Source organism: Aspergillus chevalieri, chromosome 4, assembly GCF_016861735.1.
Source record: "Aspergillus chevalieri M1 DNA, chromosome 4, nearly complete sequence".
In the NCBI taxonomy this organism is placed as follows: Eukaryota; Fungi; Ascomycota; class Eurotiomycetes; order Eurotiales; family Aspergillaceae; genus Aspergillus; species Aspergillus chevalieri.
The window spans coordinates 1,249,517-1,264,174 of NC_057365.1; the positions used below are offsets into that span (position 1 = coordinate 1,249,517).

Genomic DNA, 14,658 nt, shown 5'->3' on the forward strand with positions numbered 1-14,658 from the left:
TAATGTTATGAACGAGTGCATCTTTACTCGATTGAACTATATATAAACCAATGCTCAGAATACTAACATAAAATAACCATGATCAAAACCCGGACCTTTGCGTAGTATATTCAAAACCAAGGCAACAAACAGAACACCAATCCCAGCCGTAGGCAATTTGCATATGTTCATAAACCATGCACCGAAGTCATTATCGTCCCGTGATATAATCCTTGTTTTCAATCGTTACACTCTTGGTCATATGGTTGACCTTGTACACTCCCACCAGGCGAGAGGCAAGTTCGAACTGTTGGCTGTCAGACAAGGATCTGATTCAAAGTGAAGGGGGAAACTTACCATGTTGTTTCTGAGCGAAATAACGATAAACTGTGCATTCTTCGTCCTCTCCTTGATATACGACGCCACAATCGAGACCTAACCAGTTAGCGACGATGCATATAATTGGTAAGAGGCAAGCTCACGTTTCTAAAGTCGAGGGCAGCGTCAATCTCGTCCATGACATACAGCGGCGTTGGCTTGTAGTGATGGAGCGCAAAAACTAACGCCAAACTCGACAGCGTCTTTTCACCACCAGACAAGTTACTGATGTTCTTCCAGCTCTTCTTCGGCGGCATCACAGAGAACATGATACCCTCTGAGAACGGATCAAGGGAGTCGACCAATTCCAGCTCCGCGTTACCACCCATGGTGATCATCTGGTACATTTCCTTCAGACGGAGCGAGATAATGCCGAAGCCCTCCATGAAGCCGTTCAAGCGAGCGGACCGGAGACCATCAAGACGTGCCTTGGCGCTGTCACGGGATGCCAGAGCTGTGGCCAAATCGGCGGAACGGGACGAATGTTCGGCTGTACGGCGGCGGTATTCCTCGATGACTGACAAGTCGACAGACGCGCTCTGGGTCTTCTCCTCGAGTGCTGCGATGATAGCTTTCAGAGATTCCTTGTTCATCTCGTCCAGCTCATCCTTGGTGAAGGTTTGGAGCTCGGCGGGTTCCTGTTCATCATCGCCAAGGTCACTGACATTCTGAAGCGTCAAGTTCGATAACTTCTCCTGCCAGTATCGTCCTCGTTTCTCGTTTTCGGAGAGGGCTTTCTGGTTTTCTTCGAGCTTGTTGCGCATTTCAATCTCGATAGCTCGGCTTTCGTTCAACCCCGCCACCTTATCATCCAGCTCATCCTTCATGGACTTGAGTTCACCCTTCTTCGTCTCGAGAGCCTGCACAAGATCTGTTAGTCATTGAAATCTTAGAATGCTGTAGTATGTTGATCTTACCTCTTGAGCATCTTCAACCCTTTGCCTCCAGCCAGATGCGTCGTTGGTCTGATTCTCCACATCCGCCTCCAACTTCTCCAGACCCTCAGAGACCTGCTCAAGTTCCTTTTCAGCATCAGCACGAGATTTCTGGTGCTTGGCAATCTGCTTCTCATTCTTGGACTTCTCGACTTCAGCGTTGGAGATCTCCTCGGCAAGCATGCTGATCTGTTCCTTCAGACCGTCGACCTTGGCCTTTTGGCTACGCAGCCGGACACCACCAACTTCCATGATCTTGTCTTGGAGGGTTTGGATCTCCTCTTCGATTCCACCCCTCTGTTCACGGAGCCCTTCGATTTCCTCCTCAAGGGAAGCAATCTGCTTCTCGAGAACAGCCGCCTGGCCAGCATCGGTCTTGGAAGGCTTGTGCTCCGCACCCAGTTCCTTGACTCTGCGTTGGGCATCGGCCAGACCACGACTGGCACTCTCAATTTCGAGCGTGATCTTCTGGATCTTGGTATCGATTCGAGGAATCTCTTCGGTCTTCTCGCGCATCATAGACTCAATATTCCGTTGCTTCTCCTGGAAGACGAGAAATTTCCTTTCTGTCTCCTCGAGGTCTCCTTCCAGTTTGGCCACTTGTTCCCTGCTCGTGTCGGCGACCTGCTTCGAGGACATTCCGCCGCGGGCAACGCGTGTTCCACCTCCACTCATGGTACCGGACACGTCGATGAGTTGACCGTCCAGTGTCACGACACGCCAGCGACGAGCACCATAAGCGATGCGGTTCGCCTGCTCAAGGTCCTTGGCGACAAGCGTGTTTTGCATAACACTGTAGAAAGCCGGTGCAAACTTAGGGTCTTTGGGCTTGACTAGATCGAAAAGACGCGGAACACTCTCGGGAGTGTAGATACTCGACATGTCCCTGCGGGGCAGACGGTCGAGAAGAATGAAATTGGCACGACCAAGGTTGTTCTTTCTCAAGTAGTCGATACATTGCTGACCGACTTCGACGGATTCCACAACCATATTCTCCAGCGCTGGGCACGCAGTCGAAATGGCGACATCGTATTTCTCGTCGATCGTACCAAGGTTTCCTAATCTTCCATGGAATCCATCAATACGTCCCGACTCCTTGAGACGCATGAGACCGGTCAACACGCTGCCACGGTTTTGGGTACTGTGCAGACTAGCCCTCGCCTCGTCCGCTTTTTGACGTGCACTAGAAACATGGGTGCGAACTTCTGGCTCTCGCGCAGTGTACTTCTTGAGGTCGCTCTTTAGTTTGGCCACCTCTTCCTCCAGCGTAGCTTTCTGGGACTTGTGCTCTTCCAGGTCATCTTGTTTCGCCGCAAGCGTTTCCTCAATCGACGAGACCTTCGACTGCGCTTCTTCCAACAAGACAGTACCAGCATTGCTTCTCTCGCGGAGGATATCGAGTTCACTCTGCGCAACAGCAATTGCGGACTGTTTCTGGTTGATCTTTTCGTCCCAGGGCTCCAAGGATCGTTGCTTGGCAGTAATCTTATCGGACAGGCCTTGTGTCTTACCCTTTAGGCCATCACGAATGGTCGACAGCTCCTGTTCTTCAACCTTCATCTCTTTTTCGAGCTCGTTTGTTTCCGCTGTCTTCTTCTCAATGTCGTGAGTATGCTTCTCGACAAGACTTTGGCATTCGGATGCCGCCAGACGAGTAGAATGCATGGACTTTTCGAGCTTCTTTTGCTTTCCAACAAGAAATTTCTTCTTCTCATCGAATTTCACTGATTCCTTATCGTACTTGGCCATTTCTTTCGTCAAGCTCTGGACCTCTTTCTCCATGCTCTCGTATTCCTTCAACCCGCGTTTGTAGGTTTTTTCGATATCCTTAATGCCAGACTGGTTGCCTTCATGTTTCTCAAGCTCAAGATTCAAAAGTTCCTGCATTTGCAAGATCGCTTCTTCGGTGACACGAATGTTGTCAAGGCATTCGTTGATGTAGATCTGATACAAGGCCGACTGTTTCTCCGCCATCTCGTTCTCGTCGCGGATGTAAGACAGTGCCTTGTTCTTCTGGTCTTCGAGGCCTGCCTTCTCCTTCTCCACATGCTGGACACGGTTGTTCTTCTCGACACAAACGTCATTTAACGATTCGAGTTCGTTAGCAGCTTCGTCAATGGGGGTCTTGTACTTTGACGTGCCGATAATGTCTTCGAGGTATTCCAGGAGTCCATCCTCGTGCTCGTTGGCCGCTTTGGATTTCATCTGCGAAATGGATTCGACTTCACCTTGCAAGATCAGGAAGCGTTTGTGATCGAGGTCGACTCCGCGGTCGCGCAGGAATGCTCCGACTGTGTTAAAGCTGCTTTCTTTACCGTTCATGTAGTATTTGCTGGTGTTATTCTTAAACGCTTTGCGTGAAATTATCAGTTGGGAATCTGGGACTACTTCGTGTTCTCCGGTTGGCAGGTCCATGACCTCCTGAAAATGAACTTCGACTTCACAGTATGGCAGGTCGGGGTAGTTCGCGGAGTTATGGATAAGGGCCGAAATTTTGCCCTGTCTCATCTTGCTAGCTCGGAAACCAAACACAAACAGGAGGGCGTCGATAACGTTCGACTTTCCGGATCCGTTTGGTCCGACGACGGAGGAGAACGATGCGTGGAACGGTCCGACAATCTGCTGTCCTGCATAACTCTTGAAGTTGGTTAGAACCAAAGTCGTCATCATCAAGCGGGTCTTGGGCCCTTCAGGTTCCTGGGGCTCTGGCGGTGCAACGTTGCGGGACTTCATCATGATGTCCATGGGCTTTTCGAGGACCGTCGTGTTCGGGTTGATAATGGAGATCTGCGACTTTTGCTCCTCTGTGGGCTTCGGCGTCTGGTTCACAGCGGAGTCGGTAATATCGGCAAGTGGCGCAATGCTGCTTCGTCGTGACGGCGCTTGCGATTGCGGCGAGGCTGATGTCTCTGGAGTCGGGAGTGAGGACTTTTCCGGATGGGTTATGGGGCCACTACTCTGGCGGGGATATTCCATACTCTTTCTCTTCAAAGTTGCTGCCGCTGCTTGTGAAGGCGACTGGGGTTCTTCTCCCATACTAGCGACAGAGTCGCCATCCTCGTTCGAATCGCTGGCCTGGGACGTTTGCACAGGCTCTCCTGACATCGATCGCCGTGACTTTCGTGCGGGGCGCGTAGTACTCGGGGTAGCTGGTTCGGCAGTGGGGGCTCTGGACGCTCTTGATGCCCTCGACACTGGTCTTGAGGCTGTGGAGGCCCTGGAAGAGGCCCTTGAGGCTGAGGAGACCGAGGAGGCGGTCGAAGCCGTGGATTGTCGTCGAGACTGTCTGGTCATGGATTGTCTTGGCATGGACTGTCTGCTCGTCGAAGTTCTTTTGGGTACCGGTGTGTACTCCTCTTCTTCCTCTTCTTCATCGTCGTCGTCGGCTCCGCCGTGGTTGGAGGGGGTCGGTGTGACATTGCCGGAGTCTTCTGAATCGGGCGTCGATTCGACGACGTAGCTTCTTCGGGGGGCAGAACGGCGCGACGGCCTACCCTTTGCGATTGTCGACATCTTTCGAATATACTATGCGAGGCAACAGTCGCATCAAGACGAGAAGGCGTTGTAGTCGTCGGCGTTTGTTGATTTTCGGCGGCGGTGGAAAGTGGGCGGTTGTTTACCTTTTCGCCGCATCGGGAAAGGCGTCTTTTTCTGCCATAACAAAGAACACCGCCCTGCTTATGTCACTGATAACTATCTGTAAATTACGGTAATTTATGGCCGGCAGAAAAGACGATGGAGCAAGACAGCAAAACAACAACAGCAAGCAGATAAGCAGGCACCATGGCTCCCTGGGACGATTTCGACGCCATATTCTCCTTTAACAGGAATTTTGTGTACGATGGCAAGGTCATTGAGCAGATTATCTCCAACCGTCGTGCGCTGGAGAACAGGCTCTTCGCAGACCGACTGCTAGGATTGCTCGGGGTCAAAGCAGGTAAGTGGCAAGACTGCGAAGTAGTCGATACTAGCCACGGGATATATGCTTACTGTGCACGTTTAGTTACGAAGCTCTATCCTCCCAAATCGAATTCAGACCTCCGGACGCTCGTTGGACACATCACTTCGTCGCCGCTGGACATTCATCACAAGCAAGCCTTGATCTACTACATCCTGAAGGACTGTCGTGCTGCCGGGGATGCCGCCACACATTTCGCTCGTCGATGCCACTTGCCGGAAAAGTACAGGCTGTTCATTGAAGGATTGTGGAACCTGGATCGCTTAGAATTCAGGGTATGTTGCTCCGATGGGAATGGTGGTAATGCCATGGACTTATAGCTGACTGTCGTAGCGCGCCGTTGAGTTTCTGACCGAACCCTCTATCATCCCGACCTTCCCAGACGAGATACTTTACGCCCTTACCCTTTCTAACCTCCCGAAGCACGATGACAGCCTCGTCATGGCATACTACTTCACCGTCGGTCCCCCGCTTGCGACAGAGAAGGTCCAGAAAGCATTCTTCGCAACCATTTGCCGCGCTAGCATTACGGAGGCATTCTACTTTACGAGAAAAAATGACGAGTCGCTGCGCCGTAGCTATCTCGAACAATTGATCGTATTTGTCCACAAGACTACCGCTGGTCAAATACGAAGCAAGCGGGCCATGGAGCTAATTGGTCTCCCGCTGGACGAGAAGGAGGAACAATGGTTTGAGGAAGCTCTTCTTCAAGGACGCGCAAAGGCGCTGCATGGTGCCAAGGATACTGTCATGATGCGACGACTTGCGACGGGGAAGTTGAGCGGGCTCCCTGCGGATCTTGAATCATTGGGTGGAAAGAAGGTAGACGGTTTGAACTGGGATATTCTCAAGCAGAGCATGCCCGTTCGCAATACATAATACCCTGGTGAGGATAGTAATGGTGTTCAATATGCTTGTTCATGGAGATCTGGACATGAGATTGTAGTCGCATTGCAAACACAACCGGAGTTATGGTGTTTATTTTTTCTAGGCTTAGCACGAACCAATTCTTGCTCTTTCTTATTCTACTATCTAATATTCTATATTCAATATTTTGTAGACCAAGTAGTCTGTAGATGCCTTTTGTTGGGGTTGTAATATTACCGAAAAATAACGTACATCACCGCAGGCATCGCCCTTGACCTCGACAACCTCTGCCTACACGTCTATTCTTCCCTGGAAAAAGCATTATTTCGAATTTTTCTTGTTTCAATCTTTAGCACAATACTTGGGCTCTATATTCAGGCCATCAGTGAGATTCTCTGGGCCGGTTGAAGGTTCGTCTTCGTTATTGGCCTTTACCGCCGCAGATTCCTCTCCTTGGGGAGCTCCGGTCATAAGCAGACACCAAAATGGTCGTCTGCAATTTCTTCCTACAAGGCCGGTGCAGATTCGGGGGTCAGCCTTTACCTGAGTGTATTTTTCGTGATCTTTGTGACTAACGCTTATCAGAACGCTGCAAAAATGAGCATCCGGGCCAAGCTACAATGGGCACGTCTGGAAGCCGTTTTGGGGCTCTCGCTGGCGGAGGAGGTTTCGGAGGTACGTTCATTCTTTTGAATACGGCATGTGCTACTCGTAATAACTGGTGTTAGGCCGCACGGGACCACAGGCTCAACAAGCGCAAAAGTAAGTCAGCAATCCCTCTATTTTGGTCTGCTAGGATACTGACGGATTACAGTTACAGCGTAAATGCGGATGATATCAAAACCGACTTGACCGCTGGCAAAGGACGACCAGAATGGATTTTCTCATGCTATGGTCCTGGACGGAACGCTCCAAGGCAGCTCTTTGGAGGTCCCCAGCGCGAACAGAGTTTCGAAGAACTACGACTACGACATTACGAAGCAGCAGCAACAGGAAACGCCGAGCAAGCGGTACAAGAAGCTCAGATGCTCTATGCAGAATCAGTGAACCAGATGGAAACCGCCCTACGTGATATCAGCGGAGCTATCAAATACGTCCTGGATGGGGCCAACGAACATCCGAACCGTATCGATATTACAGAGGGAAAGACTGGTCCTATTCCTGGTCCTGGTCCTGGTCCTTTCCCTCAGCCATCAGCAATTGGAACCTCGCCCTTTGGCCAGCCTTCCGGGTTTGGCCAGGCAGGCCAGGCAGCATTTGGAAAACCGTCCGGGTTTGGTCAGCCTTCAGCATTTGGGCAACCTTCTGCACCTGCGCAGCCCTCTAGTTTCGGGCAACCGAGCGCCCTGGGAACAGGTTCAGCATTTGGACAGCCATCAGGTCTGGGAGGAGGATCTGCCTTTGGTAAGTCAGCGTTCGGACAGCCCAGCTTTGGCCAGCCATCCACCAGTCAGCCGTCCGCTGTTCAACCGTCCTCATTTGACCAGCCGGCATTCGGGCAACCCTCGTTCGGTCAGCCGTCCGCACCGGGAGCAGGCCCGTTTGGGAAACCTACTACTGCATCGCCGTTTGCACAGATATCGGGCCAGGCTCAACAAACAGGTGGTTTTGGTCAACCATCCGGCCAGACTGCTTCTCCATTCGCGCAAATAGCTCAACAACAACAATCATCACAACCCGCTCCAACAGGGTTTGGCCAACCATCCACAGCCGGTTTCGGTCAGCCCTCACAAACAGCGTCACCAGTTGGCCAACCAGCAGCCCCATTCAGTCAGCCAACACAAAGCCCTTTTGGGGCCGTTGCTCAGCGACCTCAACAACCCACGCCCTCACCATTCGGTCAGCCCGCCGGCGGCGGATTTGGCCAACCTGCTGGTGCACCTACAGGATTCGGACAACCAGCCCAAGCCCCAGTCCAGGCTCCAGTTCCATCACAGCCAACAGGAGCAGGGCCACCACCAGTTATCAAGGTCGACGACTCCAAAGAACTCAACCCCATCCCCCCTCTAAACGGCCAGACCATTCGAAATTCTATCACGCAGAAACCCACGACGTGGAAGGGTCAGCCTGTGAAAGAAATCGACGATGCACTATGTTATTTGCATCCTCAGGATCGGCAGACTTGGGTTCGTATCTTCTTCCCCAATGGGCCGCCGGAACAGGCTAGTCTTCGAGATGCGCAAGGGAAACCGGAAGAGTATACACCGGAGGTGACGGAGCAGTATCAGTTCTTTTTGCAAAATGGGTATTTCAAGGATGGCGTTATTCCAAGTGTGCCGCCCAAGACGGAGTGGGTGAGCTTTGATTTCTGATAGTGTTATGCAGAATTTCTTATACGAGCCCTGTAATATATCATGGAAACGGTCATTACTTGCTTACACCCTGCATCATTTAGCACATGGCAATGGCACAATAATCCTTTTGAATCCGTATCCTTTTTTTATTTCAGGTTCTATAGGGTATATAAGCCGACTCCACAGGACATCCAAAGTAATCAAACCCCAATATCCCGCAAGCCAACCACATGCACCATCCCAGTTACGAGACAGCACTAACAACCCCTCCCCTGATCCGTTCGAAACGAAACGAACGAATCTAAGCAGCAATGGTAACCTCAACCTCAACACCAGCCTCGATGTTGATGATGATCTGCTTGACGGTCTCGGTGGGGGCAAGCAGGCTGTATAACCAGTTAGCATCCAATCCCTTCTCCATTCTATTCTCTGAAACGAGGATTTCGGAGGCACATACTCTATGAGACGCTTGTGGATGCGCATCTCGTACTTGTCCCAGGTCTTGGAACCCTCACCGTTGGGGGTCTTACGGGTGGAGATGTGAAGGGACTTGGTGGGCAGACGGACGGGGCCCTTGACCTGGAGGGACTTGGAGCGGGCACGGTCGATGAGCTCCGAGCAGACCTTCTCGAGGGCGGCGACCTTGCGAGAGGTAAGAGTGATACGGATCTTGTGGACCTTCTATAAATTCGAACAGATGTTAGCACTGCACTCGATATACTCAAATCGCAATTCAATCGGATCAATGGACGTACAGGGCCCTCGCCGAAATCCTTCTCGGGCTTCTGGAAAGACATCTTGACCGTTTTATTGAGAGATGCTGGAATAATTAGCGATTGTAGAAATGACGGACGGCAAAAAGAACTCACAGGTTACTGCCAATCAAGACCTGAACTGCGTGGCTCGGTAAGGTGATGATGGCCGTTGAGGTTGAAAGTGCACGATTCTCGCTTGGCTCAAAATTGATAACGATTTGGCGCTTTTCTTGTGCGGGCGGAAGCCTTGGCGCTCGCCTATCTGGCACTAACCGCTTCTGGAAACCGACTCCCGCCGACGTCGCCATAGCCATAGAGGTACAGATACAGGTACAAGTACAAGTTGCCAGTTAGTTACCACAGTAATATTGTTCTTGAGATACCCTTGCCGTGTTCTTTTTTTTTTATTTTTAATTCCTCTCTTCATTCAACGCTTTGATGGCCGATCTACCTCCCCTCGCCCCAGTTCCACCACCCGTGGTCCGGACTACGCTACAACAGGCCGAGTGGGAAGCATGTATAGATGCATGGACGGTGCTTCTTGGGGTCCGGATAGATGTTCCAGCAAAGATATTCCAAGATGTTGCTTCCAAGGATGAATCTACTGTTTTGTTTCTCCTCTCATTCTACGACCAACTGGCCACCTCGGGAGAGGCAGGTCTGAAACTGGGGTCAAAAGGACGAACACTTCGAAAGCTATCTTTCCTGCTTACAAGACGGATATTACTTGATCTATCTTCACCACCGGCAGACTTACTCGCTTGGGACTTCCTGGGCAACCTTTGCTGTTGTTATCCGTCCAGTGCTGCCTTGAAACGCTTACTATCAGATGCATGGAATAAAAGCCATGAGACCATCACAGCCAGCGTTGAGAAGGCGAAATCATCAATCATCAAAAAACTCATGAACAATAAGACCGCTGAAACCCCCGCTGTCAACGCGGACATCCGCACTTTGACGATTCTGGCTTCGACCTTGCCCGCATGTGGCCAGGTGCTTATGGCGGGTTCTGACTACCTTGATACCCTCTCAGATGTATATCAAGCATACCCCAGAGAGACTCTGCGGAGGGTTCTCGTGGCTAATGTTTACGTTGGGTTAACATCATTACTGAAATCGAAGCCGAATCTGTCCTCTCTCTTGGATCAACTGTTTGGTCTAAAGGCGACTGCGGGGGTTGGCACGGTAAAGACGAGAAAAGAGCCTACGCTGCTCTCTGATTTGGTTTGCAGTTCTGATTTGCTTGCTCGTCTGGAGAAACATCTCAGAGACCACCCGCAGAAACGCGGGGAAGATCTGGTATCCAGTCTGCGAACATATCAGACAGAGTCGAGGGTGTTCCATCATCGCTATCAAAAGAAGAAAAAGACAGTCGAGAAAGGCAAGGGCCGTGACGTACCTGTATCTGGTGGCGAACTACACGCGCACAGGATGTCCCTCGTCACGCAGATCCAGGATCTCTTCCCAGACCTGGGATCCGGATATGTCACCCGACTACTAGACTTCTATGGTGATAACCCTGAAACAGTGGTTGCACACCTCCTCGACTTTTCTCTCCCTCCTGAACTCCAATCCCTCGACAAATCTGAAGACCTATCCATTCCACAATCCATCATCAACCCGGATCATATGGCACCAAAGTCACCACCTTCTGAAATCGCTGAACCAGATGAATCATTCGCACGCAAGAATATCTTCGACAATGACGTCGACCTCGCAGAACTTGCCCAGTCAAACGACCCCAACGCCCGCAACAAACTTCGCTTCGGCCGCGAAGACAACCTCACAGCCGACGACGTCCTGGCAGACCGCTCCAAGCACGCCGCTAATAAGGCCGCTATCATCTCCGCCCTGGCGACCTTTGACTCTGACGAAGATGAACGCGATGACACGTATGACACCGCTGACGTGGGTGGTACCGTTGACACCGTCCCGGCCAGCACAGACGCCGAGGCAGAAGCGCAAAACCGTCGCGCCACAGCCGAGGATCTGGACGTCTCCCTGTTTAAATCTTACAAGTCCAACCCCGGTCTGTTTGCACGCGACGCAGCCACCCGCCGCTCACAGCCACGGACGTCGCTTAAGGGCGAAACGGGCATGACTGATGAGGCAATCGAGGGATGGGCGGTTATGTTGCAGCGCGATCCGAAGCGTCTTTCAAAACTCGAAGACAGACTTGCGCTTTCTGCTGGAACACCTGGCGGAGCTATCGCGCAGCCTGAATTACCATCGACATCATATAGGAGACCCCGTGCTGATGAGGAGTCGGAAGAGAGTGATGCGCATGGCGGCTATGGCGGCAGAGGCCGAGGACGCGGCCGTGGAGGGCCAAGGGGCGGACGTGGTCGCGGTAGAGGTGGTGGTAGAGGTGGTGGTGCTTCTGGGGAGCAGAATACGGCTGCTGCGAGACAGAGGAAGGAAGAGAATAAGGGCAGTAGAGCGAATCACAATCGGAGGCAGCAGAGGGCTAAGAAGATTGCGAGAGGTGGCGGCTTGCCTGGGTGATTGCTTGATATGATAATGTTGCATTAATGAAGCATATTTTTCTGCTTAGAGAATAGGCGATTGCTACTTGTATATACATACCGTGAGCATGAGCATAGATGTGGGTGAGGTTGCAATATACATATATCGCTTGCTGCATACATCTGTGCTACATCGTACGCACTTCGACCTTTACCTCTTTGCTTTTACTCTGTCCAATAGACTAAATAGGATCTAGATAATAACCTCTTCCATACTAGGAATGCCCCTTCTCTACTTAAATACGGAGTACTACTTCATACTAATCGGGAAACTCTCAGTGGATGTTCCGTTAATGCCTCATAGTACGGGAAACAGCACTTTCCCGCCTTCAATAGAGGAATTTCAAAGTACTCCGTAGACACCAGTTGCATACCTTCCTAGGAAATTATTTAATAGATATCAAATCCTACAAAGTCCTGTATCTATCGGCAAACAGCAACAGTGACAGCCGAATTAACCCGATCTGGCGGGTGATTACATACGCGCCACTAACCGTATCGATACCAATACCGGGCCGGCAGCTTTTCCCTTGGCCAAACCTCGAAAGCTCCTCGTCCCAACAATCTTCACTGCGGGAAACGTCACTTCCGTCCACACTGCGTTCATTGACTTGAATACTCACTGTCTTTAGAGGATTATAACTCATTCTGTTACATCGCTTGCTCTCCGCTCCTCACTACCGCCATGTTCCGCTCCATGTTGCCCCGAACATCACCGCGGGCGGGCCTCCGCGCTGCTGCCCCCCAGTCCGCTCAGTCGACCTTTGCTGTTCCTTCTATGACCTTTTTGAGAACCTCGAGACGGGGTTATGCTGCTGAAGCTGGTATGTTGTGTTTGCTGAAGGTGGTGGGGGTGAGAGCCTGGGACCCGGCGGAAACATGGGAAGCTACGGCGCAGAACATCTGAGCTAATCGTTATGGTTTCCTGGCAATAGGTGACCACGATGTTGTGATCATTGGTGGTGGTGTCGCTGGTTACGTTGCTGCCATCAAGGCCGGTCAGGCCGGTTTGAAGGTATGATCTACATTTAATTGTTCCATGATGCGCAATTCCGGCTGTACCGGAGATACATGCTAATTGCGCATTCAATAGACCGCATGTATCGAGAAGCGCGGTCGTCTCGGTGGTACCTGCTTGAACGTCGGCTGTATCCCCTCGAAGTCTCTCCTCAACAACTCCCACCTCTACCACCAGATCCTCCACGACACAAAAAAACGCGGTATTGAGGTTGGTGATGTCAAGCTCAACCTCGAGCAGATGATGGCCGCCAAGGACACCTCCGTCGACGGCCTCACCAAGGGTATCGAGTTTCTGTTCAAGAAGAACGGCGTTGACTACGTCAAGGGTACCGGTGCCCTGGTTGACCCCCACACCGTCAAGGTCAACCTCAACGAGGGTGGTGAGCAGACCCTCCGCGGAAAGAACATCCTCATTGCCACTGGCTCTGAGTCGACCCCCTTCCCCGGCCTGAACATCGACGAGAAGAGAATCGTCACCAGCACTGGTGCCCTCGAGCTCAAGGAGGTCCCCAAGAAGATGGTTGTCATTGGTGGTGGTATCATCGGTCTGGAGATGGTATGTCCTTACCTTAGTGAGAGTGGTTGAGACGTCCATTGCTAATTGCTGTAGGCTTCCGTCTGGTCTCGTCTCGGTTCCGAAGTTACCGTCGTCGAATTCCTGGGCCAGATCGGTGGTCCCGGTATGGACGCTGAGATCGCCAAGCAGGCCCAGAAGATCCTGGGTAAGCAGGGTATCAAGTTCAAGACCAACACCAAGGTCACCAGTGGTGACGACAGCGGTGCCACCGTCTCCCTCAGCGTCGAGGCCTCCAAGGGTGGTAAGGAGGAGACTCTGGACGCTGATGTCGTCCTGGTCGCCATTGGCCGTCGCCCCTACACCGAGGGTCTCGGCCTGGAGAACGCCGGAATTGAGAAGGACGAGAAGGGCCGTCTGGTGATCGACCAGGAGTACCGCACCAAGCACCCCCACATCCGTGTCGTCGGTGACTGCACGTTCGGCCCCATGCTTGCCCACAAGGCTGAGGAGGAAGGTGTTGCCGCCATCGAGTACATCCAGAAGGGCTACGGCCACGTCAACTACGGCGCTATCCCCAGCGTCATGTACACTCACCCCGAAGTCGCGTGGGTTGGCCAGAACGAGGCTGAAGTCAAGGCCGCCGGTGTCAACTACCGCGTCGGTACCTTCCCATTCAGCGCCAACTCCCGTGCCAAGACCAACCTCGAGACCGAGGGTATCGTCAAGTTCATTGCCGACGCTGAGACCGACCGCATCCTTGGTGTTCACATCATCGGCCCCAACGCCGGCGAGATGATCGCCGAGGCCACGCTTGCCGTCGAGTACGGCGCTTCCTCCGAGGACGTTGCCCGGACGTGCCACGCCCACCCTACCCTGGCCGAGGCCTTCAAGGAGGCCGCCATGGCTACTCACTCGAAAGCCATCCACTTCTAGACAACTCACCTTCCCCCCTTTTTTGACGTCTCTTCCCGCCTGTCATGTGTATTCTCCCATTATCCTGTCCGTCTAGTCTAGCCCCGCTAGCAAAACTACATGTAGCATTTGATCGCGATTATATCTTGTTTGCTTATTGATATTTATTGATATAAAAAATATTCTTATTGTTCACAAATCTAGTAGACTGTCAATGTCGTCATAGCCGACGAAGGAAAAAAATTAAAGCAAAAAAGGAGATGCGTTCCGACACGGGGAATCGAACCCCGAGCTGCCGTGTGAGAGACGGCGATGTTAACCATTACACCATATCGGAAAGTGGCTGTGAACTGAGGCCTTAGATCATTTCTCAAAGGACTTTGAATAGTTTAGGAGGGTATGAGTCAGAGCACGTGATAAATTACATAAGTCGAGGATCTAGGATTCCCGATTCACAACAGTCTTGACCCCTCCTTTGCTCCGATTATTCGGAGGAATCACTCACCACACCTACCTGG

General features: G+C 51.8%; 6 protein-coding genes and 1 non-coding gene across 7 annotated transcripts; 4 read left to right on the top strand and 3 right to left on the bottom strand.

Moving 5' to 3' along the window:
- Nucleotides 1-190: 190 nt before the first annotated feature.
- On the bottom strand, nucleotides 191-4,805 carry smc4 (condensin subunit SMC4; the record flags this gene model as incomplete). Its single annotated transcript, XM_043278639.1, has 5 exons — nucleotides 191-286; nucleotides 337-414; nucleotides 462-1,217; nucleotides 1,275-4,201; nucleotides 4,271-4,805. The coding sequence occupies 5 exons, from the start codon at nucleotides 4,803-4,805 to the stop codon at nucleotides 191-193; spliced, it is 4,392 nt and encodes a 1,463-aa protein (XP_043136398.1).
- A 270-nt stretch (nucleotides 4,806-5,075) lies between these two features.
- Nucleotides 5,076-6,129, top strand: ACHE_40441S (ELYS family protein; the record flags this gene model as incomplete). The annotated part of the gene is made up of 3 exons (XM_043278640.1): nucleotides 5,076-5,229; nucleotides 5,296-5,525; nucleotides 5,584-6,129. 3 exons carry the CDS (start codon nucleotides 5,076-5,078, stop codon nucleotides 6,127-6,129), a joined length of 930 nt encoding a protein of 309 aa, XP_043136399.1.
- Nucleotides 6,130-6,602: 473 nt separating this feature from the next.
- ACHE_40442S (FG-nucleoporin nup42) lies at nucleotides 6,603-8,429 on the top strand (the record flags this gene model as incomplete). The annotated part of the gene is made up of 4 exons (XM_043278641.1): nucleotides 6,603-6,648; nucleotides 6,703-6,792; nucleotides 6,846-6,879; nucleotides 6,932-8,429. 4 exons carry the CDS (start codon nucleotides 6,603-6,605, stop codon nucleotides 8,427-8,429), a joined length of 1,668 nt encoding a protein of 555 aa, XP_043136400.1.
- Nucleotides 8,430-8,712: 283 nt separating this feature from the next.
- S10a (40S ribosomal protein uS10) lies at nucleotides 8,713-9,208 on the bottom strand (the record flags this gene model as incomplete). The annotated part of the gene is made up of 3 exons (XM_043278643.1): nucleotides 8,713-8,797; nucleotides 8,869-9,092; nucleotides 9,167-9,208. The coding sequence occupies 3 exons, from the start codon at nucleotides 9,206-9,208 to the stop codon at nucleotides 8,713-8,715; spliced, it is 351 nt and encodes a 116-aa protein (XP_043136401.1).
- Nucleotides 9,209-9,604: 396 nt separating this feature from the next.
- ACHE_40444S (ASCC2 family CUE domain-containing protein) lies at nucleotides 9,605-11,671 on the top strand (the record flags this gene model as incomplete). The annotated part of the gene is made up of 1 exon (XM_043278644.1): nucleotides 9,605-11,671. The coding sequence occupies one exon, from the start codon at nucleotides 9,605-9,607 to the stop codon at nucleotides 11,669-11,671; it is 2,067 nt and encodes a 688-aa protein (XP_043136402.1).
- Nucleotides 11,672-12,376: 705 nt separating this feature from the next.
- LPD1 (dihydrolipoyl dehydrogenase) lies at nucleotides 12,377-14,161 on the top strand (the record flags this gene model as incomplete). Its single annotated transcript, XM_043278645.1, has 4 exons — nucleotides 12,377-12,515; nucleotides 12,627-12,706; nucleotides 12,785-13,267; nucleotides 13,322-14,161. 4 exons carry the CDS (start codon nucleotides 12,377-12,379, stop codon nucleotides 14,159-14,161), a joined length of 1,542 nt encoding a protein of 513 aa, XP_043136403.1.
- Nucleotides 14,162-14,405: 244 nt separating this feature from the next.
- On the bottom strand, nucleotides 14,406-14,477 carry ACHE_t40005A. The gene has a single exon. It is a non-coding gene; the product is annotated as a tRNA-Glu (tRNA).
- Nucleotides 14,478-14,658: the final 181 nt, after the last annotated feature.